Below are 23,459 nucleotides of genomic sequence, written 5' to 3' on the forward strand. Positions count from 1 at the left end.
TTGGAGGAGATTGGGTCAGCCAAGCAGGACCTGCTTGAACCCATGCTGACTGGGCCTGATGACCTAGTGGTGCAGCACACATCGTGTGATTGCACTCAAGGTAATCTGTTCCATGCCCTTCCGTGGCACTGAGGTCAGGCTGACAGGCCTGTGGTTCTCCCAGTTGTCCTTCCAAGCCTTCTCACAGATGGGTGTCACGTTGGCCCACGTCCAGTCACCCAGGAGCTCTCCAGTTAACCAGGACTGCTGATAAGCGATGGAGAGTGGAGTTTTGTGAGCTGCTTCACCAGCTCCCTCCATAGCCTTAGGGGGAAGGATGGCATCTCCCTAGACTTGTGCATGTCTAGGCAGCACAGCAGCTCACTAACAACTTCCTCCTGCAGTGTGGGGACTTCATTCTGCTCCCTGTTTCTGTCTTCCAGCTCAGCGGGCTGGATATCCTGAGGATAACTGGGCTTTTGGTTAAAGGCTGAGGTCAAGAAGGCATTGAGTACCTCAGCCCTTTCCTCATCCCTGGAGGCAATGTTCCCACCCCAGCATGCAATAAAGGATGGAGAATCTCCTTGGTCTCCTTTTGTTATTAAGGTGTTTGAAAAGGCATTTTTTTCTTAACTTTTATGCTGGGGGCAGATTGACTTCTAGCTGGAGTTTTACTTTTCTCGTTTTCTCTCTGGTTAAGCTCATGACATCCTTGTAGTCTTGCTGAGTTGCCTGCCCCTTTTTCCAGAGCTGCTAAACTCTCTGTTCTTCCCTGAATCCCAGTGGAAGCTTGCTGTTCAGCCAGGCCAGCCTTCCCTGAACCAGTTTACAGCACACTGGGAAGAGCTCCTACTCTGCCTATAAGACCTCCTTCCTGAGGAATGTCCAGCCTTCCTGGGCCCCTTGGCCCCTCAGGACTGCCTCCCAAGGGATTCTCTCAACCAGTGTCCTGAACAGACCAAAGCCTGTCCTCCAGAAGTCCAAGGTGCTGACCCCTTTCCTTCCTTCCTTCCACCCTCCCTCCCTTCACGGAGAATTGAAACCAAATCATGTCGAGGTCACTGTGCCCAAGACGGCCTCTGGCAACCCCACCTCCAATCAGTGCTCCTCTGTTTGCAAAGTGCACATCCCATGGGACACCTCCCCTGCCGGGCTCGCCTGCCAGTTGTATCAGGAAGTTCTCTTCCGCATGCTCCAGGAACCTCCTAGAGTGTCTCCTGTCTGCTGGGTTGGATTCCAGCAGACACCTGGTAAGTAGAAGATGTCACTGAGAATGTAGGCAGTGGATGATGGGGGGTCATCCATCTACCCCTTAGGCAAGTCCTTGCTCACCACTCAGCACTGCTGAGACACACCTGGGGTGGGTGCTGCTTCTGGGATCCCGGGATGAGTGAGCCGTGTCCGTACTGCAGCAGATCCAGCAAAGGGCCACTAAGGTGAGAAGGGGACTGGAGCACACGGTGCGTGAGGGGAGGCTGGGAGAGCTCTGCTGACTTTTCTTGGACTAGAGCCGGCTGGGGTGTCTGGTCAGGGTGTGCAAACACCTGACTGAAGGCGGGTGGGTAAAGGACACAAGCAAGACCCTCCTCTGTTCAATGCAGAGATGGGAGGAGACACAGTGGGCACAAATTGAGCTGTGGGAAGCTAGAATGAAAGGAATGGAGGTGAAACACTGGATCGGGTAGCCCAGAGCGGTTCTGCAGTCTCTGTGCTGGGACAAGGATGGTCACGAGTCCATCCATGGTGCTGCTGTGCATGGAAGGATCTGGGGAGAGGAGAGGGGTGTGGGACGCTACAGAGCAATATTTCTTTCAGGCAGCTGAGGGGGAATTGCAGTAAACCCTACATTTAGTGGCTGCACTGATAAAGGTGGGATTTTATGAATGTGCCAGCGTGTCTCGTGCAAGGGAAAGTCAGCCAGCCTTGATCACAGGGGCAAGGGGGAAGAGTCATAGAATGAGGGACACCTGAACGTGGTGGCAAAGTCCTTCAGTGAGGTCCCTGGCTTATTAGGGGGTATTCCCTAATGAGTGAGTGAAGTGTTTGGTCCAAAGAGTGTGTTTCCAAAGGAGCATTCCGTACTTTGGCCTTGGGGTGGGAGCAGGCAGCTCTATGGAAGGGTCAGCTCAGTTACTGTGGCAGCCCCAGAAGCAGCGCGAGCACTGGGAATTCTTAGCAAAGGAGAAGAAAACAAAACCAGCCGTTTTCCTCCCATGGTCTAAAGTGTAGTGAGAATAAGGTTGCAATTTTCTCTATTTTTTCTCTTTTTTAAATTAATTTTAACTAACTGCTGTGTTCACAGTTAATCTGTATGACCTTTGTATCAGCTACTGACACCATAAATGATGTCACATGCTCACCGTTTTTTTTTCCAAGTTGCTTGGACTCCATTTCTCACCCTTCCTTTTTAGAAGAAGGAAGTGCCAGACCGTAGAGCTGTAGGCATGCTCACAGACTTTAATGTCTTAAATATCTTTTCCAGCTGAGCAGGGAATTCTGTGGTTTCTTGAAAGCAGGGACAGGTGAGTTTCCGGACTTCTCTACAGCACTATCTCTGTCCCACCAAGCCTGTGCCACTTTGTCTTCTACAGCTTAGAAAATTATTTACAGGGTTCAACCGCTGCAGTGTGGAGGGTGGGGAATGGAAAGGGTCTGTAAAAGACAGGGTGGGTTGGTTTTTGCTGCCTACAACACCGGCAGCACACGCTGGCATTTCTGTGTGGGAGGAGAAAACCTTCTGGGGATCCAGAGCTGATGCTTTGTCTGTCGGCTGCCTCTCCTCTGTCCCCCGGCCCCAGTGCCTGGTGCACACTGGTGGCTCCATGCTCTGACATTTGGATGCCTCCCAGGGTGGCTGACAAGTCGTTAATGGCCACGGGGAAGCTCCGTATGTGACACAGGCACAGTGATCGAGGGGCAGTGACAAATGGGGCTGTGTCAGCTGGGTTCTCTATCCCATTCCCTGCCTCTTTGCTTACAGCTGTTGGATTAAAGCTTTTCCTGTTTCCCAAACCTTTCTGTCCTGGAGCGTGGGGCTTTGGAGATGGAGCTCAGGGAGGCAGGAGAAATGATGGAATCCTTTAGGATGGAAGGGACCTTTGAGACGCCTGGCTCCAGCCCCAAAGCTCTCTCTGCCCAGTCCACCAGTAAGCCTAAGTGCCACACCTACACGTCTGTCAAATACCTCCAGGGATGGTGGCTCCACCACTTTCCCGGGCAGCCTCTGCCAAGGCCTGGTAACTCTTCCAGGAGTAGAATTCTGAGTAATGTCCACTCTAACCTCCCTTGGCACAACTTGAGGCCATTTCCTCTGGTCCTTAATGCCACAACCTTCCTCTCTGCTTCTTCATGTGCTCTTGCCCGTGGGCCTTTGGGGCTCGGTTGTGGGCGCGGGAGGTGCTGCTTCTGCTGCCTGCCCTTCACTTTAAGGAGAGGCAAGGGCAGCAGTGCTGATGCTAACGCTGAGGATGGAGCTAGACTGACTTATCTGTTTGTTGCTGCCTCATTAATAATCTCTTCCTCTCCATCCCTCCCTTTTGCCAGAAGAAGAGAGGAAGTAAGGGTAGGAGGGATTGCCTGTCCACCACCAGGATCCACTGGCAGAGCTGAGCAGGTCAGAGCCAGCGTGGCCCGTGCAGGGTTGGGAAGCAGCCTTGGAACCCCCTTTACTAAGGCAGTTCTTGTCCTTCTTTGTCTGCATCTGCCTCCAGAGCTGCCTTGTATCCATTCCTTTCCCACTCTCCATCCATCCTGCCAGGCTATAATGCCATGAACAATGAGCCAGGCTCTCAGCAGTGGGGCAGGTGGTTGGTTTAGAAAGGCAGCAGCTGCCAGGTCAGCAACCTGGGAGACTGAGGCTTGTGTTTGCTTTGGGGGAAGAGCACGCTGTGTATCAGGAGAAAACAACTCCCCTCACGACCAACACCTGTCCCTGGGCAGTGTCTGTTGACAGGGCTCCAGGAGTGGTCATAAGGAGCATTCCTATTTCCTCCTGCCAGGGGCTTTGCGTACGTGTCCCATGTCTCGTGTTCACAGGGACCTGAAGTTCTAGAGGTGACAGATGAGGTCTCTAATGGTGTTCCCAGGGTTTGTTATTCACTGCGGTGAAGGTGGGACACACCTGTGAAGGAAGGCTCATACTGCGCTGCCTCGCCTGTCAGGGTTTTTCTCTTCTTTCCTTCCTTTCAGATCATGATGGCTGTCTCGGGAGAGCAGGCTCCGGCTGGAGAGAGAATGCTCAGGATGCCCAGCTGCCTCCTAAAGCTGACCAGGGTGGTGCTGAGCCACAAGCCCTGGGCTCTGTTTATCCTCATCGTTACATTCGTATCCTTTGTCTACCACAAGTTGCACTGGGGCATCTGGGAGGACCCAAACAGCAGAGGCCACCCCTACGGCTTGTCAGATGAAATCAGTTGTGCTCACTATGTGCCTTCTTCCCTCAACATTGCTGCTGGGCCCTCTCCTTCCACAGGGAATGTGTTTTTTGTGGAGACATCAGAGCAAACTACCCCAAGTTACCTGTTCTCATGCTCTGTGGAGTCAGCAGCCAGGGCACACCCTGGGTCAAGGGTCACGGTCCTCATGAAAGGCATGGCCAAAGGGAACACCTCCTTACCCAAGCACTGGGCTTTCTCCTTGCTGAGCTGCTTCCCCAACGTGGAAATCCAGCCCCTGGACTTGACAGAGCTCTTTTCTGGAACGCCTCTGGCACAGTGGTACTTGCAGCCTCAGCACTACCAGGAGCCTCATTTTTTAGCCGTTCTGTCTGATGCCTGCAGGATTGTCCTCATGTGGAAATTTGGTGGCATCTACCTGGATACAGACTTCATTGTGCTTAAGAACTTGCAGAACCTCACCAATGCCCTTGGGATCCAGAGTGAAGACGTACTGAATGGGGCCTTTCTCTCCTTTAAGCCCAAGCACGAGTTCATGGAACTTTGCATGCAGGACTTTGTGCAGAACTACAATGGCTGGGTCTGGGGGCGCCAGGGCCCAGAGCTTCTATCTCGTGTCTTCAAGAAATGGTGCTCCCTCAGAACTATCAAGAGCATGAGCTGCAAAGGTGTGAGTGCTCTTGCCCCAGAAGCTGTGTATCCTATTCCGTGGCAGAACTGGAAGAAGCTGTTTGAGGCAGTCAGTGACTTGGAGCTTCACAAACTCCTTGAGCACAGCTATGCAGTGCACATATGGAACAAACTGAGCCACGGGACCAAGTTAGAGATCCCATCCCAGGCTCTGCTGGCTCAGCTCTATTCCCAGTTCTGCCCCGCCACCTATGCAAAGATGAAACAGGACTCTGAAGAGTGGGCAAGGCGTGCAGTGTGACCTGTGGGCCCTTGGCTGCAGGGATGCTCCCCAGACTGAAGGAAGCCAAGTGCCTTTGACCTTCCCCAGAGTTGGTTTCTAGACCCCAGCTCAGGTTTTCTGTGTGGCGCCTCTGTGCTTTTGTACCATTCCTGATACCTGCCTCAGATCCTTTGTGTTTCATTTACATTTACAGCAGAACCTGTACGTTCCTTTCACTGGAATATTGAGCCCCTTGTGGACGTCCAGAGGGAGACATGTCCACATCAGTCAAAGGACCAAGTCCAGGACTCAGACCAGTGTCCCCAGCGACAAAAATAAGATCACAGAAGCATGTGAAGGTTGGAAAAGACCTCCAAGATCATTGAGTCCAACCTTTAATTCAGTATCACCACACCCACTAGTCATTATCCCAAAGTGCCCTGTGTACTCTTTTTTTGGAGCACTTCCACGGATGGTGACTCCACCACTTCCCCGGGGAGCTTGTGGCACACAGTGCTGAAGCATGCTGACATTTTTCCTCACATCCAAGCTGAACCTACCTTGGTGCAGGGGGTGCTGCATCCAGCCCTGGGATCCAGCACAGGAAGGACAGGGAGCTGCTGGAGCCAGTCCAGAGCAGGGACACCAAGGGGAGCAGAGGGATGGAGCAGCTCTGCTGGGAGGAAAGGCTGAGGGAACTGGGATTGTTCAGCCTGGAGAAGGGAAGGCTTTGGGGTGACCTCATTGTGGCCTTGCAGTGCCTGAAGGGAGCCCACAGGAAAGATGGAGAGAGACTCTTGGCAAGGGGGAATGGCTTCACACTGACAGAGAGCAGGTTTAGATTGCATATGAGGCAGAAATTGTTCCCAGTGAGGGTGCTGAGGCCCTGGCACAGGCTGCCCAGAGAAGCTGTGGCTGCCCCATTCCTGGCAGTGTCCAAGACCAGGCTGGATGGGGCTCTGAGACACCTGGGATAATAGTGGAAGGTGTCCCTGCCCATGGCAGGGAGCGGTGGAACGAGATGATCTTTACCGTCCCTTCCAACCCAAACCCTTCTTTTCATTTCCCCTCGTCCTGTCCCTTGTTCCCTGGGTGCAGAGCCTGACACCCCCCTGGCTGCACCCTCCTGTCAGGGAGCTGTAGAGAGTGAGAGGGTCCCCCCTGAGCCTCTTTTCCTCCAGGTTAAACACCCCCAGCTCCCTGAGCCGCTCCTCATCAGACTTGTGCTCCAGCCCCTTCCCCAGCTCCGTTCCCTTCCCCAGACTCACTCCAGCCCCTCAGTGTCCATCTTGCAGTGACAGGCCCAGAACAGGACACAGCACTTGGGGTGAGGCCTCACCAGTGCCCATGACAGGGGGACAGCCACTGCCCTGGTCCTGCTGGCCACACTGTTGCTGACCCAGCCCAGGAGCCACTGGCCTTCTTGCCCATCTAGGCACACGCTGTGGACCAGCAGCCCCAGGCCCTTTCCTCTGGGGCTCCTTCCAGCCACTCTTCCCCAGCCTGGTGCTGCTGGGGGTTGTTGTGACCCAGGGGCAGGACCCAGCACTTGGCCTTGTTGAACCTCAAAGATATGAAACAGGACTGGCCCTGAAAGTGGGCCCAGGGGCACAGCACCAGTGATCCACTGCCAGCTGGATGAACTCCACCACCACTCTCTGTGCTTGGCCATCCAGGCAGCTTTTCCTCAGCAAACGGGGAACCTGTTAAAGCCGTGGGCTGCCAGCACAATGCTCTCCAGGAGAACACTGTGGGAGACAGTGATCAAAGGCTTTACTGAAGGCCCAGGTACACAACACCCACAGCCTTTCCCCATCCATGAGGTGTTCATTGGAGGAGATTGGGTCAGCCAAGCAGGACCTGCTTGAACCCATGCTGACTGGGCCTGATGCCCCAGTGGTGCAGCACACATCGTGTGATTGCACTCAAGGTAATCTGTTCCATGCCCTTCCGTGGCACTGAGGTCAGGCTGACAGGCCTGTGGTTCTCCCAGTTGTCCTTCCAAGCCTTCTCACAGATGGGTGTCACGTTGGCCCACATCCAGTCACCCAGGAGCTCTCCAGTTAACCAGGACTGCTGATAAGCGATGGAGAGTGGAGTTTTGTGAGCTGCTTCACCAGCTCCCTCCATAGCCTTAGGGGGAAGGATGGCATCTCCCTAGACTTGTGCATGTCTAGGCAGCACAGCAGCTCACTAACAACTTCCTCCTGCAGTGTGGGGACTTCATTCTGCTCCCTGTTTCTGTCTTCCAGCTCAGCGGGCTGGATATCCTGAGGATAACTGGGCTTTTGGTTAAAGGCTGAGGTCAAGAAGGCATTGAGTACCTCAGCCCTTTCCTCATCCCTGGAGGCAATGTTCCCACCCCAGCATGCAATAAAGGATGGAGAATCTCCTTGGTCTCCTTTTGTTATTAAGGTGTTTGAAAAGCATTTTTTTCTTAACTTTTATGATGGGGGCAGATTGACTTCTAGCTGGAGTTTTACTTTTCTCGTTTTCTCTCTGGTTAAGCTCATGACATCCTTGTAGTCTTGCTGAGTTGCCTGCCCCTTCTTCCAGAGCTGCTAAACTCTCTGTTCTTCCCTGAATCCCAGTGGAAGCTTGCTGTTCAGCCAGGCCAGCCTTCCCTGAACCAGTTTACAGCACACTGGGAAGAGCTCCTACTCTGCCTATAAGACCTCCTTCCTGAGGAATGTCCAGCCTTCCTGGGTCCCTTGGCCCCTCAGGACTGCCTCCCAAGGGATTCTCTCAACCAGTGTCCTGAACAGACCAAAGCCTGTCCTCCAGAAGTCCAAGGTGCTGACCCCTTTCCTTCCTTCCTCCATCCTCCCTCCCTTCACGGAGAATTGAAACCAAATCATGTCGAGGTCACTGTGCCCAAGACGGCCTCTGGCAACCCCACCTCCAATCAGTGCTCCTCTGTTTGCAAAGTGCACATCCCATGGGACACCTCCCCTGCTGGGCTCGCCTGCCAGTTGTATCAGGAAGTTCTCTTCCGAATGCTCCAGGGACCTCCTAGAGTGTAGGTTACAGGTTCAGGGGTTCTGGGGTCCAGTCGGGACGGCCGGACGTAGACGAATGGAGACGAGAGATCTCTATAGGCAGGTCTTGGGACACAGTCGGTTTATTGTAAAGGGCGTGGGTATTGGGGCACTGCTCAGAGCTGGTAGACTCAGCTCTGAGCAGGCCCAAGAGAGCAAGAGAGTGAACGGGTGAGAGAGAGAGAGAGAGAGGGTGTAAGAGCGAGAGTGGAAGTAAGAGCAGGAGTAAGGAAAGGAATAGAAGAGAGAATGTCTGAAGTCCTGGTTACAATACAATAAATCATCTTCTGTACTGAATATTCTAATTGTCACTAACCAATCTAATACAAGATACAAATCCTATAGCATTTACATACAGCCTATAAGAGTTCTTATATTACCATAGAGTGTTACATCTTAACTTCTAAAAACTACTCTTTGGACCCCTTCTGCTGAGCTAGTAGGGTCTGCTCTGACCCTTGGACCTGTTTGCAAGCAGAGGGTATTGTTCCATCAAGAGGGGATTACTTCAGTCGGCCATACCATTGTTTTCCAGTTGTTCAGTAACTAAGACTTGGTATTTCAAAAGTGGCTTTCATTTCGATGTTGCCTGTAGTTTTCATATTCCCAAAATCTTTTGTCAGGCAATCAAATTTACAAGGCTTTCCTGTTTCATCTTCCCCAACATCTCCCCCTTTCCAACGGACAATTAAGATATTAGACATAGTCTTACTCGTCATTTTTTGCACACACTGAAGTATACAAGGTACTGCTACTAAAACTATAATTATTACTACTAGAATAATCAAGCCTATTTTACAGAGTTCCCTTAGCCAAGGTGCAAAGCTCCAACCATCAAACAAACTGTCTAGCCAAGACGGGTTATCTGTTGTAATTTGGTTAGCTAGGTCCCTTAGGTTTTGTAACTGTTTGTGAATGGAAACAGAATGATCGGATAAGTTCATACAGCATAATCCTTCAAAATCTTCACAGCCATGCCCATGTGCTAATAAAAGATAATCAATGGCAGCTCTATTTTGTAAAGTGGCATGTCTGACTGCCTCTTCATCGGTTAACAAATCACTGATCATAGTAGAGGTGGCATTTACCTCCTTGCTGAGCCAACATCCCAACTTGTTTAACTGTTTTAGTGCAATTGAGGAACTTAACTGAGGAAGAAAAATGCTCGCAACAATTGATTTTTCAGAGTTCCAAGGATGAAAGTCACTATCACAGTCACTCTCATACTGATGTCCCCAGGAAGATCTAATCTTTCTGTTTTTCTTTTTGATTACTTCTTTGACACTGGGAGCAATAATTGTAAGTTGTCCCAGAGCACAAGGGCCACCATCTATTTTTGAAGGTATACCTTGCCAGGCTCTGTCTCCACAGATGAGCCAAATTCCTCTAGGGAATCGAATAGGAAGTTTGTTAAAACGATCTGCATGAGGTTCATCATATATAAGAAGCTTAGCTTGGTTGCACCAAGAAGTTACATTGCTGTAAGCTGGGTGATATGGGGTAACATTTAAATGAGGACCGTTTTCTCCTAGAAAGTGAAAGAAATAGCAGGTATCCATAGTTAACGAGCCTAGGATTTCTAGCTCTTGAAGGTCAGATTTATCAATTTTAGAATTATCAATATAAGTTTGGTGTTTATGGCTGGTAGTTGGAGAAATGTGATCATTATCATATGGCCAATATTTATCAAAAGTAACATTATCAAAACCTTCTGGTAAAGGTATTCCAACTGAACAGGTTGAAAAAGGTTTGTCAGGGCTTGTGTCAGATAGACAGATGGTATCGGAGCCTGCAGATTTGGCTAAAGCAACCCAGACATTTGTCTTTGGTTGATTTACAGGTAAAGCTTCACTATAAAAACTAAAACATAAGAATAAAAGCAACATGCATGCGCGCAGATGAGAAAGCTCCATTATTTTCTTGAGCTGTTTTTGGCAGATCGCTTTCTTCTGGTGATTCTGCATACTTCAGGTTTGGGTGCTTGCTTCCTGGCTTCCACTTGCAGGGTCACTGGCTGGTGTGGAGGCGTCGGCAGGTTTTGATGTGTGGTATGGCTTCACGTTTTTTGCTGGAACCCACTTGAGCTCTCCACCTGTGGAAACACATGCAAACCCCTTCCCCCATGTTATAAGATTGTATGGTCCTTCTATTTTTCCTGATTCTAGATTCTTGATTAAAACTAGGGGGTGCTCTTTCAGTTTTGCTTTTTTGTTGTTTAAGAAGTGTCTGAAGATGGGGGGATCAGGCTCTTCTGCAGAGCTATTCAAAAAATTATAAACATACAAAGCCTTATTCAACCTCCTTTGAGGTGTATCCTGGGCTTCTCCCCCTTTCTGTTGATCTAAAATGCGTTTTAGAGTTTGATGTGTTCTTTCTATTATTCCTTGACTCGTGGGGGAGTAGGGAATGCCAAATGTATGGCGGACACCCCAGTCATTTAAGAATGCAGCTAATTCTTGTGAAACATACGAAGGACCGTTATCAGTTTTAATTTCTTGTGGGATACCCAAATAGGAAAAAGCTTGTGAAAAATGATGGCAAACATGCTTAGCTGTTTCTCCTGTATGCACAGAAGCGAAGACTGCATTTGAGAATGTATCCACAGAGACATGGATATTTTTAAGTTTTCCAAAAGAGGGGTACTTAGTAACATCTGTTTGCCATTTCTGTAAGCTCTCCAACCCCCGTGGGTTGGTGGCTCCTGAGGAGGGGATAGGTTGAACAAGCTGGCAGTTTGGGCATGCTCGTACAATATTTTGAGCTTGCTCTAGGGTAATATGAAAATCTCGTTTGATTGCCTGTGCATTTTGGTGAAAGAACGCATGACTTAATTTGGCTTGTTCAATAGTGTTAGGCAAGGTAGTTGCAGCAAACACCGAGGTAGGATTTTCGATGTCTGCTGCAACTTCTCCATCAGATGCTGCTGATGCCAATGCATCAGCTCGTGCGTTTCCTTCTACCATAAATCCTGGAAGACCAGAATGAGCTCTAATGTGGCAAACGAAATAAGGGTTAGTTCTGTGTGATAAAATTTGGTAGAGACAGGTGAGCCAAAGACATAATTTGTCGTTGTTCACATCCTTTAAAACTGATCCTTCAATCCTCTTAATAATACCAGCAACATATGCTGAGTCAGTGATTAGGTTGAAAGGTTCTGGAAAGAGCTGAAAAGCTCTTACAACAGCCGCCAATTCAACAATTTGAGGAGAACCTTCAACTTTTTGAACATCTTGCTTCCAGACTTTAGTATCTTTATTTTGCCATGTGACCACAGAGTTGTGTGTTCGCCCTGACCCATCAGTGAAGATAGTGACCGCATTTAGAGGCTCTTCACTGATTAGGGGTTTTTCTTTGTAGCACAATTTAGCTTTGATTAATCCGTGTGCTGGGTAATGAATAGAGCAAACGCCTGGGAAATCGAGCAAGGCATACATCAAGTCTTCTGATTTTTGCATTGCCCAATCGAAATAAGATTTAATCATGGGCAAATAAATAATTGCAAATTCGCAACCTGCTATTGAAAGAAGCCTTGCTCTGCCTTTGATGATGATTTGAGACATCATTTCTAAAGGTGTGAGGATTGTCTTTGGCGACCTGTAAGGGAGAAAAACCCATTCAATTATCAACAGCGGTTCTATTTGAGAGGAATCCCATTGAAAAATGAGGCCGTACAGTCTCAACTTTTCTCCTAAAACTGCAAGGAAAAAGGGTTTGTTAGGAATACAGCGATGTGCCTGCCTGTTTTGCAGAGCGTCAGTAATTTTTTCCAGGGCCTTGCAAGCTTCAGGAGTGAGAGATTTAGGGGATTTAATGTCACTGTCTCCTCTCAATAAATCAAAGAGTGGAGCAAGTTCATCATTAGTGATTCCTAGCACAGGCCTGACCCAATTGATTTCTCCTAAGAGCCGATGCAAATCCTGCAAGGTACGAACATCAGTTCGAATTTGTATTTTTTGGGGTGTAATAGACTGTTCTGTTAGTTTCCATCCTAGATATTTCCAGCGAGCAGTCTCTTGTATTTTTGATTCGGAGATCACCAGTCCAGCCTTTCTGATTTCAGCAACAACACTGTTACGAGTTTCTTCCATTTGTTTTTGTGTTGGCGCTGCGATGAGCAAATCATCCATGTAGTGGAGAATAACTGATTGCGGGAATTGCTCACGGACTGGGGACAAAGTACGGGCTACAAAATGTTGGCAACTAGTCGGTGAGTTCTTCATGCCTTGAGGCAAGACTAGCCAATGATACCTTTGAAGCGGCTCTTGCAGGTTTGTACTTGGAACGGAAAAGGCAAAACGAGGAGCATCGTCTGGATGCAGTGGGATGTTGAAGAAACAGTCTTTTAGATCGATAATTACAAGCGGCCAATTTCTTGGGATCATGGAAAGGTTGGGCAGGCCAGGTTGGAGAGGGCCCATGTCTTCAATTACTGCATTGATTTTTCTGAGATCATGTAACAATCGCCACGTGTCAGAAGTTTTCTTATGGATTACAAACACAGGTGAGTTCCAGGGACTGTTAGTGGGTTTAATGTGGCCTTTTTGCAGTTGTTCAGCCACTAGTTTTTTGAGGGCACTCAGCTTATGATCTGGCAGGGACCACTGGTCGACCCAGAGAGGGGTGTCAGTTTTCCAGGTCAGTTTTAAAGTACTGAGTGCTTTAGTGGCCCCTATGAAAAATCCAGTTCAATTTTGGCTCCCCATTCAGAGAGCAAATCTCTTCCCCACACTGTGATGGGTTTCTGCACTACATAGGGACGGATCAATGCCTTTTTCCCTTGTGGTCCTGTAATACTGATGACAGATTCGCTCCGCAGGCATGGAGTGACACCTCCAATGCCTGTGAGAGCGCCTGGGGGGGTTATTAATTTCCAATCTGTCGGCCAATGATAATAAGAGATAACAGAAACATCTGCCCCCGTATCAATCATCCCCTTGATGTTAACTTGAATCCCACCATTTGACAATTCACAAGTTAGCATTGGTCGTTGTTGACTTATGTGTTGAACCCATAGAACCTCAGGACTTTCAGGAGCAACTGAGAAACGGCGCGGTGGTGTTTGTTCCGCAGTTCCCATGGGCAGTGCTATGGCAATAGCTATAGGGGTTCTAGGTGGGATATACAATGGGGGATGGCAGGCATTTGCTAGCACTAGGAGTTCTTCATTGCAGCTAGCAGATATTACGCAAGGCAAAACTAGCAGTCCCAGGATGTTATTTCTCTCTTTACCAACAACCAAAAAGTCTTGTCTAGTTTGTGAAGCCCCTGTAATTCTTGTTGAAATATAGTCATAACCATTATCCTTTAAAAAGGCTGTTGGCTTGGAGGTTGCCAAGGTGCACTGGGACCCTGGGGGTAGCAGGCCTGGGTCATTACTTGGGATTGCGCTGATGGTGAAGCGAAGTGGTTCTGAGTTGGGGTATTCATAAATTTTACCTTGGGTGTTTGGGGTGCCACTACTTGTTTCGTCACGCGATGGCATTGCGCGCTCGTATTGGAGTTTTTTGGACTGTGTTTTCCACTTGTATCTTGTCTGGATCGACACTGCCAGGCAAAATGCTTTCCCTTCTTGCAGATAGGGCAGCGATCTGGTGCTTGTGCACCCTTTTTGAGTTCTGGGCAGTTCTTCATGATATGGCCGGGTTTTTTACAGAAATAGCAAGGTCCTGAAGTTACAGCAGCTTGCATAACAGTCATGGTGTTGCTTTGTTGCTGGAGGTTTAGATGCAAGGCAGCCAGGATTTCAGTAAGTTTTTGGTCTCGTGCTTCTGCTTGTGCTGCCTGTGCAGCTGTTTGTACTGTTTGAGCTGTCAGAGCCCTCTCAATTTTTTCTCCTAGAGCTTTTCCAAGTTCATTTGCTTGTATAGTTGCCACCTGCTGTGGACCTCCTATTTTGTTACAGGCATCAATCATCTCAGGCACTGTGGGTCTTTCTCTTCCCAAAGTTTTGATAACTTTTTTACATTCCGCATTGGCATTATTTTCAATAATGTCCCGTATCATTATTGGGCGAGCTATGTCGTCGTTGCATTGCCGTTCTGCTGCTTGGATGACCCGGTCCACAAATGTGGTGAATGGTTCAGACAACTCTTGGCTAATGAGATTATAGGCTTTCTCAAAACTTCCTGCAGGCTGAATTTGCAAGAAGGCTTTGCGAGCCATCTTTTTGATGTCATCTAATGCTGTTTTGGGTAAATTTATTTGATTGTCATTTTGATCATCAGGATGGTCACCAGTCAGCTTAGATATGACAAGGGTACGAAGGTCTGCGTCAGTACTTTGTTTATAAGTGGCTAGTACCCCTGCAAGCAGTCTCTTCCATTTGAGTTCCCATAGCATATATTGTGAGTCTGTGAGAATTATACTAGCAAGATTTTTACAGTCATTTGGTATAAGTGTATGTCCTTCTAGGGTACTTTTCAGCAGTTGCTTAAAGTATGGAGAGCAGATACCACTGTCCTTTATTGCTTTCCGCAACTCTTTAATCTCATGGTGTGGGATAGCTTGCCATGTTCTAGGACCACCAGCTTGCTGGCTGAATAGTACAGGCATAGCTAAAGGATTTAGATTTTCCTCTTTGCAAATTTGGCGTCTGATTTCATGCCAGTCTGTAAATTGAAAATTATTGAAACATTTTTGGGAGTTTTCTACTTTTGGGATAAATGCAGGCGAATCTTCAGGGTTTAGTGTTTCTTTCTGAGTTGAGAAGTCTGTCCCAAACACTGGGGGGACACCAGAGCTGTTTGGGTTGGTTCCGGGAAGCGGCGGCGGAGTCAGGGAGGCAGGCGGCGGAGTCGCGGGAAGATGCGTGGCTGGTCCCGGGAGCGGTGCTGAGGTTGGAGAAGTTCGAGCGGAGTGACACCGGTAATCTGGGAGTTGCAGTGATTGCGCATGCGCGTGTTGCAGCGATTGCGCATGCGTGTGTTGCATCATCAGGTCCGCGCGGCAGGATGTAATGGCGGCAGTCTGTGTGGCAGATGGTTCGGGCAAAGCGGGAGATGGCAGGACTGCAGAACCAGGGGCTGGGGCTGCGGTCGCGGGAGGCAGGAGGGCTGGTGGCTGGATCGCGGCGTGCTGCTGCTGGGAGCTTGTAGGCTGGGCTGGGGTGGGTGGTGGTGCCGCGGGGAGAAACGGTGGTGGCGGGGCTGCAGTGCCGGGAGAAGGAGCTGGAGCAGGGGCAGGCACGGGCGAGACTGCAGACATCCGTGCAGGCAGCGCGGCACCGGCATCAAGTGGCTCGCGGAGCTGGGGCGCTCCCAGCGCAAGCGATGGTGTGCCGGGATCGGGGAACCGCACAGAAACGGCTGCAGGGACGGGAGTAGACACAGGCGGCTGCTGTGCCGAGGGGCCGGGGGACCGCTCGGGGCGTGCTGTGTGCGCTTGAACGGCAGGGTGGGGGGGTAGGGTTCCTGCGGTAACGTGCACAGGGGGTGCCGGAGACAGCAGGACGGCCGTGGCCGGCGCTGTGGGCACCAGTGTTTCGGGAGCGGCAGGGGACTGTGAAGACGCAGCAGCGGCGGATGGGGATGGAACAATGGCTACCATCGGCGCCGTGTGGGGGGGGGGGACCTGGGGGGCTGGAAGAAGGGTCGCCGCTTGGCTTTGGGGGGGGCCGGCTATAATGGCAGCCATGGCCATAACCGGCGCGGCTGGGGGAGGGGTAACACCCGTAGGTAGCAGGGGGGTAGGCGCTGGTCCCGCAGGGGTATCGCCGGGGGGCGGGGCCACCATGATGTCAGCAGCGGGGGGTGGGGTAGCAATGACGGCAGCAGGGGGGGGTGGAGCCGCGATGACGGAACCGGGGGGGGGGGGGACGGAGGGGCAGGGGCAAGGGGCGGGGCCGCGGAGACGCTGGCACTGAGGGCGGGGGCCGCGGGGGATGGGGCAGCGGGGGCCGCGAGGGATGGGGCAGCGGGGACACGCGGGATGGCGGGGATGGCGGGAGGGGCCGTAGGGTCCGGTGGGGTGGCTGGGGCCGGGGGTAACGGGCGCGGGGGCCGCGAGCGCGGGGGGGCGGGGCGGCGCGAGTCAGGCGGACCGCGGGTATCGGAGCCGCGGGGTCCGGCGGAGGGGTGGGGGCCATGCTCCGCTGCGGGCTCGCGACGGCAAGGGGCGGACTCGCAGCCGGAGCTGGGCTCGGCGGGGTGACTGTTGCGGGCGGCGCCACCGCAGCAAACAGCTCTACCAGCGCTCTGCAAGCTGGGAGCAGCTGCGCGGCTGCCATATCTCGGTAGGAGATGTTATTAAAGAGTTTAACTCCAACTGTGTCCCAAAAGTCTCTTGTAAAGACGGCTGAACGGTCAGCATTTGGGAAATTAAGTTGGGTCCATTCTAAAAGATTTTTTAGCTCGTGTTTAGGCAACTGACTTGGACCAGAGCTTATAAGTAAATGCTTAAGTTGCTTATAGAGATCTCTGTCATGGGCAGAGTGGGTTTGTCCCATTTTTTAGACCAGTATGATACTCACTTAGGTGATGTCGCAGGAGCAGCGTCCTTACTCAGATGTCTGTCGTGGGGGGCTGGCCAGGCACTCCACTCAGCACTCAGGACGCCGCTTTTCGGTCCTTTCCCAGAGCTCCGGTTTCAGGCGTCGCTTGGCAACGGCTTTCCGTGCTCAGGACCTCACGGGTAGGTCCGCACTGAGCTGCAGTGCAGGCGGTGCTCAGCACTACTCGCCTGTGCTCGGGGCGTGCGGCAGATTTCCCTCCGCAGAGCTCCGGTCAGTACTGCTTAGCAGCGTGTCCGTGCTCGAGGGGTGATACGGCAGACCTCCTCAAAGAGCTCCAGGGGGTCGCTGCGCAGCAGTGGCTGCCCGTGCTTGAGGGCTGCCAGGCAATTGCCTCCAAGAGCTCCAGGTAAACCCCGTGCTCGAAGGCTGCCTCAGCAGAATTACAGAGCTCCAGCTATTACGATGCGCAGCATCGGTATGCCGTGCTCACGACAAGTTCTAGATGGCTATAACTGGTCTTTTAGTTACCGACCATGGAGAAAAGTCCTACAGATGGAGAAAGCTGAACCGGGCGTTCAATCACGTTGTGCGCCAGACTGCAGGTGCTGGGTGTGGGTTCGGCAATCACGGTGGGCGCCAGACTGTAGGTTACAGGTTCAGGGGTTCTGGGGTCCAGTCGGGACGGCCGGACGTAGACGAATGGAGACGAGAGATCTCTATAGGCAGGTCTTGGGACACAGTCGGTTTATTGTAAAGGGTGTGGGTATTGGGGCACTGCTCAGAGCTGGTAGACTCAGCTCTGAGCAGGCCCAAGAGAGCAAGAGAGTGAACGGGTGAGAGAGAGAGAGGGTGTAAGAGCGAGAGTGGAAGTAAGAGCAGGAGTAAGGAAAGGAATAGAAGAGAGAATGTCTGAAGTCCTGGTTACAATACAATAAATCATCTTCTGTACTGAATATTCTAATTGTCACTAACCAATCTAATACAAGATACAAATCCTATAGCATTTACATACAGCCTATAAGAGTTCTTATATTACCATAGAGTGTTACATCTTAACTTCTAAAAACTACTCTTTGGACCCCTTCTGCTGAGCTAGTAGGGTCTGCTCTGACCCTTGGACCTGTTTGCAAGCAGAGGGTATTGTTCCATCAAGAGGGGATTACTTCAGTCGGCCATACCATTGTTTTCCAGTTGTTCAGTAACTAAGACTTGGTATTTCAAAAGTGGCTTTCATTTCGATGTTGCCTGTAGTTTTCATATTCCCAAAATCTTTTGTCAGGCAATCAAATTTACAAGGCTTTCCTGTTTCATCTTCCCCAACACTAGAGTGTCTCCTGTCTGCTGGGTTGGATTCCAGCAGACACCTGGTAAGTAGAAGATGACACTGAGAATGTAGGCAGTGGATGATGGGGGGTCATCCATCTACCCCTTAGGCAAGTCCTTGCTCACCACTCAGCACTGGTGAGACACACCTGGGGTGGGTGCTGCTTCTGGGATCCCGGGATGAGTGAGCCGTGTCCGTACTGCAGCAGATCCAGCAAAGGGCCACTAAGGTGAGAAGGGGACTGGAGCACACGGTGCGTGAGGGGAGGCTGGGAGAGCTCTGCTGACTTTTCTTGGACTAGAGCCGGCTGGGGTGTCTGGTCAGGGTGTGCAAACACCTGACTGAAGGCGGGTGGGTAAAGGACACAAGCAAGACTCTCCTCTGTTCAATGCAGAGATGGGAGGAGACACAGTGGGCACAAATTGAGCTGTGGGAAGCTAGAATGAAAGGAATGGAGGTGAAACACTGGATCGGGTAGCCCAGAGTGGTTCTGCAGTCTCTGTGCTGGGACAAGGATGGTCACGAGTCCATCCATGGTGCTGCTGTGCATGGAAGGATCTGGGGAGAGGAGAGGGGTGTGGGATGCTACAGAGCAATATTTCTTTCAGGCAGCTGAGGAGGAATTGCAGTAAACCCTACATTTAGTGGCTGCACTGATAAAGGTGGGATTTTATGAATGTGCCAGCGTGTCTCGTGCAAGGGAAAGTCAGCCAGCCCTGATCACAGGGGCAAGGGGGAACGGTCATAGAATGAGGGACACCTGAATGTGGTGGCAAAGTCCTTCAGTGAGGTCCCTGGCTTATTAGGGGGTATTCCCTAATGAATGAGTGAAGTGTTTGGTCCAAAGAGTGTGTTTCCAAAGGAGCATTCCGTACTTTGGCCTTGGGGTGGGAGCAGGCAGCTCTATGGAAGGGTCAGCTCAGTTACTGTGGCAGCCCCAGAAGCAGCGCGAGCACTGGGAATTCTTAGCAAAGGAGAAGAAAACAAAACCAGCCGTTTTCCTGCCACAGTCTAAAGTGTAGTGGCAATGGGGTCTGAATTTCCGCCGTTTTTTTCACTATTTCTTTATGATTATATTGGTCCTTTGCAGGACTACGTACATGCTCTTTATGAGCTACTCACTGGCTCAATGCGTGATGTCACATCCTTCTTTATTGTCTTTTTCCACGTATTCAGACTTTTTCTCTCTTCATTTCAGAAGAAGGAAGTGCCAGACCATAGAGTTGCAGGCACTCTCACAGACCCCAACCTCTTAAAACTCTTCTCCAGCTGAGCAGTGTATTCTGACGTGTCTTGAAGTCAGGGACCGGTGAGTAGTGTTTGCAGTTTCTATGGAATGGTGCTTGTGATTTCAGAGGAAGAGGGAGAGCCAGGCTTCCTGTGTTTGTTTTGTCAAAGAAATGCACTGGCTAATGCAGTGTCTAAAGCATTGTCTTACCTGCTCCACAAGCAGAAATGTATTTCTGACTTCACAGAGATGTGACGGTAGTAAAGTTCTGTCTTTTGCTCAAAATGCGCCAGTAACATTGAACCTTGCTTGTGGTTAGAGTGGCGCTTTCCTGCCCCTCTAGGGCACAGGAACTTCCCCCCAAGCCTCTACCGCTTTCTCTTCTTGCGCCTGCAAGGCAAACAATGATTTACAGGGTTCAACAGCTGCAGTGTGGAGGGTGGGGAATGGAAAGGGTCTGTAAAAGACAGGGTGGGTTGGTTTTTGCTGCCTACAACACCGGCAGCACACGCTGGCATTTCTGTGTGGGAGGAGAAAACCTTCTGGGGATCCAGAGCTGATGCTTTGTCTGTCGGCTGCCTCTCCTCTGTCCCCCGGCCCCAGTGCCTGGTGCACACTGGTGGCTCCATGCTCTGACATTTGGATGCCTCCCAGGGTGGCTGACAAGTCGTTAATGGCCACGGGGAAGCTCCGTATGTGACACAGGCACAGTGATCGAGGGGCAGTGACAAATGGGGCTGTGTCAGCTGGGTTCTCTATCCCATTCCCTGCCTCTTTGCTTACAGCTGTTGGATTAAAGCTTTTCCTGTTTCCCAAACCTTTCTGTCCTGGAGCGTGGGGCTTTGGAGATGGAGCTCAGGGAGGCAGGAGAAATGATGGAATCCTTTAGGATGGAAGGGACCTTTGAGACGCCTGGCTCCAGCCCCAAAGCTCTCTCTGCCCAGTCCACCAGTAAGCCTAAGTGCCACACCTACACGTCTGTCAAATACCTCCAGGGATGGTGGCTCCACCACTTTCCCGGGCAGCCTCTGCCAAGGCCTGGTAACTCTTCCAGGAGTAGAATTCTGAGTAATGTCCACTCTAACCTCCCTTGGCACAACTTGAGGCCATTTCCTCTGGTCCTTAATGCCACAACCTTCCTCTCTGCTTCTTCATGTGCTCTTGCCCGTGGGCCTTTGGGGCTCGGTTGTGGGCACGGGAGGTGCTGCTTCTACTGCCCTTCACTTTAAGGAGAGGCAAGGGCAGCAGTGCTGATGCTAACGCTGAGGATGGAGCTAGACTGACTTATCTGTTTGTTGCTGCCTCATTAATAATCTCTTCCTCTCCATCCCTCCCTTTTGCCAGAAGAAGAGAGGAAGTAAGGGTAGGAGGGATTGCCTGTCCACCACCAGGATCCACTGGCAGAGCTGAGCAGGTCAGAGCCAGCGTGGCCCGTGCAGGGTTGGGAAGCAGCCTTGGAACCCCCTTAACTAAGGCAGTTCTTGTCCTTCTTTGTCTGCATCTGCCTCCAGAGCTGCCTTGTATCCATTCCTTTCCCACTCTCCATCCATCCTGCCAGGCTATAATGCCATGAACAATGAGCCAGGCTCTCAGCAGTGGGGCAGGTGGTTGGTTTAGAAAGGCAGCAGCTGCCAGGTCAGCAACCTGGGAGACTGAGGCTTGTGTTTGCTTTGGGGGAAGAGCACGCTGTGTATCAGGAGAAAACAACTCCCCTCACGACCAACACCTGTCCCTGGGCAGTGTCTGTTGACAGGGCTCCAGGAGTGGTCATAAGGAGCATTCCTATTTCCTCCTGCCAGGGGCTTTGCGTACGTGTCCCATGTCTCGTGTTCACAGGGACCTGAAGTTCTAGAGGTGACAGATGAGGTCTCTAATGGTGTTCCCAGGGTTTGTTATTCACTGCGGTGAAGGTGGGACACACCTGTGAAGGAAGGCTCATACTGCGCTGCCTCGCCTGTCAGGGTTTTTCTCTTCTTTCCTTCCTTTCAGATCATGATGGCTGTCTCGGGAGAGCAGGCTCCGGCTGGAGAGAGAATGCTCAGGATGCCCAGCTGCCTCCTAAAGCTGACCAGGGTGGTGCTGAGCCACAAGCCCTGGGCTCTGTTTATCCTCATCCTTGCATTCGTATCCTTTGTCTACCACAAGTTGCACTGGGGCATCTGGGAGGACCCAAACAGCAGAGGCCACCCCTACGGCTTGTCAGATGAAATCAGCTGTGCTCACTATGTGCCTTCTTCCCTCAACATTGCTGCTGGGCTCTCTCCTTCCACAGGGAATGTGTTTTTTGTGGAGACATCAGAGCAAACTACCCCAAGTTACCTGTTCTCATGCTCTGTGGAGTCAGCAGCCAGGGCACACCCTGGGTCAAGGGTCACGGTCCTCATGAAAGGCATGGCCAAAGGGAACACCTCCTTACCCAAGCACTGGGCTTTCTCCTTGCTGAGCTGCTTCCCCAACGTGGAAATCCAGCCCCTGGACTTGACAGAGCTCTTTTCTGGAACGCCTCTGGCACAGTGGTACTTGCAGCCTCAGCGCTACCAGGAGCCTCATTTTTTAGCCGTTCTGTCTGATGCCTGCAGGATTGTCCTCATGTGGAAATTTGGTGGCATCTACCTGGATACAGACTTCATTGTGCTTAAGAACTTGCAGAACCTCACCAATGCCCTTGGGATCCAGGGTGATGACGTACTGAATGGGGCCTTTCTCTCCTTTAAGCCCAAGCACGAGTTCATGGAACTTTGCATGCAGGACTTTGTGCAGAACTACAATGGCTGGGTCTGGGGGCGCCAGGGCCCAGAGCTCCTAACTCGTGTCTTCAAGAAATGGTGCTCCCTCAGAACTATCAAGAGCATGAGCTGCAAAGGTGTGAGTGCTCTTGCCCCAGAAGCTGTGTATCCTATTCCGTGGCAGAACTGGAAGAAGCTGTTTGAGGCAGTCAGTGACTTGGAGCTTCACAAACTCCTTGAGCACAGCTATGCAGTGCACATATGGAACAAACTGAGCCACGGGACCAAGTTAGAGATCCCATCCCAGGCTCTGCTGGCTCAGCTCTATTCCCAGTTCTGCCCCGCCACCTATGCAAAGATGAAACAGGACTCTGAAGAGTGGGCAAGGCGTGCAGTGTGACCTGTGGGCCCTTGGCTGCAGGGATGCTCCCCAGACTGAAGGAAGCTGAGTGCCTTTGACCTTCCCCAGAGTTGGTTTCTAGACCCCAGCTCAGGTTTTCTGTGTGATGCCTCTGTGCTTTTGTACCATTCCTGATACCTGCCTCAGATCCTTTGTGTTTCAATGTACAGAAGAACGTGTGTTCAGCCTCTCTTGCTGTCCTTCAGGGCCAGAGAAAGGTTTAACTCATCCATCAGTGTCTCTCGGTTGTTCCTCTCCTAGTGTTCTCCAATGGCTCCTCCTTGTATCCCGGTCTGAGCAGCACATTGTGATCTTTCAACAGCTGTAGGAACCCCTGCCTTGCTCTCTATAGTATTTGAAAATTTCACGGAATATTCTGAGTTGGAAGACACCCATAATGATCATTGAATCCAACCCCTGTCCCTGCCAGGGGATGGGACACCCCAACAATCATGCTCTGTGCATGAGAGCATTGTCCTTGGGGCTGTGTCCATTCCTGGGGGAGCCTGTTCAATGCCCCACCACTCTCTGGGGGAAGAACCTTTTCCTGATATCCAGCCTAACCCTCCCTGACACAGCTCCAGCCGTTCCCTCAGGTCCTGTCCCTGGTCACACAGAGCAGAGATCAGTGCCTGCCCCTCCTCTTCCCCAGGTGAGGAAGCTGCAGAACTGCTGTGAGCTCTGACCTCAGTCTCCTCCAGCTGAACAGACCAAATGCCTTCAGCTACTCCTCGTGTGGCTTCCCCTCCAGCTGAACAGACCAAATGCCTTCAGCTACTCCTCGTGTGGCTTCCCCTCCAGGCCCTTCACCATCTTCATATCCCTTCTTTGGACACTCTCTAACAGCTTTAGATCTTTCTTGTATTGTGGTACTCAAAACCACACACAATATTCGAGGTGAGGCTGCCCCAGCCCAGAGCAGAGCAGGACATTCCCTCCCTGGCCTGGCCAGCCATGCTGGGCCTGGTGCCCCCAGGACAGGGATGTCCCTCCTGGCTCCAGGCCACTGGTGACTCATGTCCAACTGGC

The 23,459-nt window shown here is 51.2% G+C and overlaps 2 protein-coding genes across 5 annotated transcripts; both read left to right on the top strand.

Moving 5' to 3' along the window:
• The first annotated feature begins 730 nt into the window (after positions 1-730).
• On the top strand, positions 731-5,558 carry LOC125324886 (lactosylceramide 4-alpha-galactosyltransferase-like). 2 transcript variants are annotated; one of them, XM_048301380.1, is made up of 2 exons: positions 731-1,229; positions 4,168-5,558. In XM_048301380.1, exons 1-2 carry the CDS (start codon positions 1,029-1,031, stop codon positions 5,302-5,304), a joined length of 1,338 nt encoding a protein of 445 aa, XP_048157337.1. In that variant the 5' UTR covers positions 731-1,028; the 3' UTR covers positions 5,305-5,558. The 2 variants fall into 2 exon arrangements, with proteins under 2 accessions (XP_048157337.1, XP_048157336.1); XM_048301379.1 differs by lacking the exon at positions 731-1,229 and adding an exon at positions 3,381-3,592.
• Positions 1,154-23,011, top strand: LOC125324887 (lactosylceramide 4-alpha-galactosyltransferase-like). Of its 3 annotated transcripts, none has more exons than XM_048301383.1 (3): positions 1,154-1,229; positions 19,275-19,385; positions 21,294-23,011. In XM_048301383.1, exon 3 carries the CDS (start codon positions 21,297-21,299, stop codon positions 22,428-22,430), a length of 1,134 nt encoding a protein of 377 aa, XP_048157340.1. In that variant the 5' UTR covers positions 1,154-1,229; positions 19,275-19,385; positions 21,294-21,296; the 3' UTR covers positions 22,431-23,011. The 3 variants fall into 3 exon arrangements, with proteins under 3 accessions (XP_048157340.1, XP_048157338.1, XP_048157339.1); XM_048301381.1 differs by lacking the exon at positions 1,154-1,229 and adding an exon at positions 18,075-18,119; XM_048301382.1 differs by lacking the exon at positions 1,154-1,229 and having other exon boundaries at positions 18,849-19,385.
• Positions 23,012-23,459: the final 448 nt, after the last annotated feature.

This window comes from Corvus hawaiiensis, chromosome 4, assembly GCF_020740725.1.
Source record: "Corvus hawaiiensis isolate bCorHaw1 chromosome 4, bCorHaw1.pri.cur, whole genome shotgun sequence".
NCBI classification, from domain to species: domain Eukaryota; kingdom Metazoa; phylum Chordata; class Aves; order Passeriformes; family Corvidae; genus Corvus; species Corvus hawaiiensis.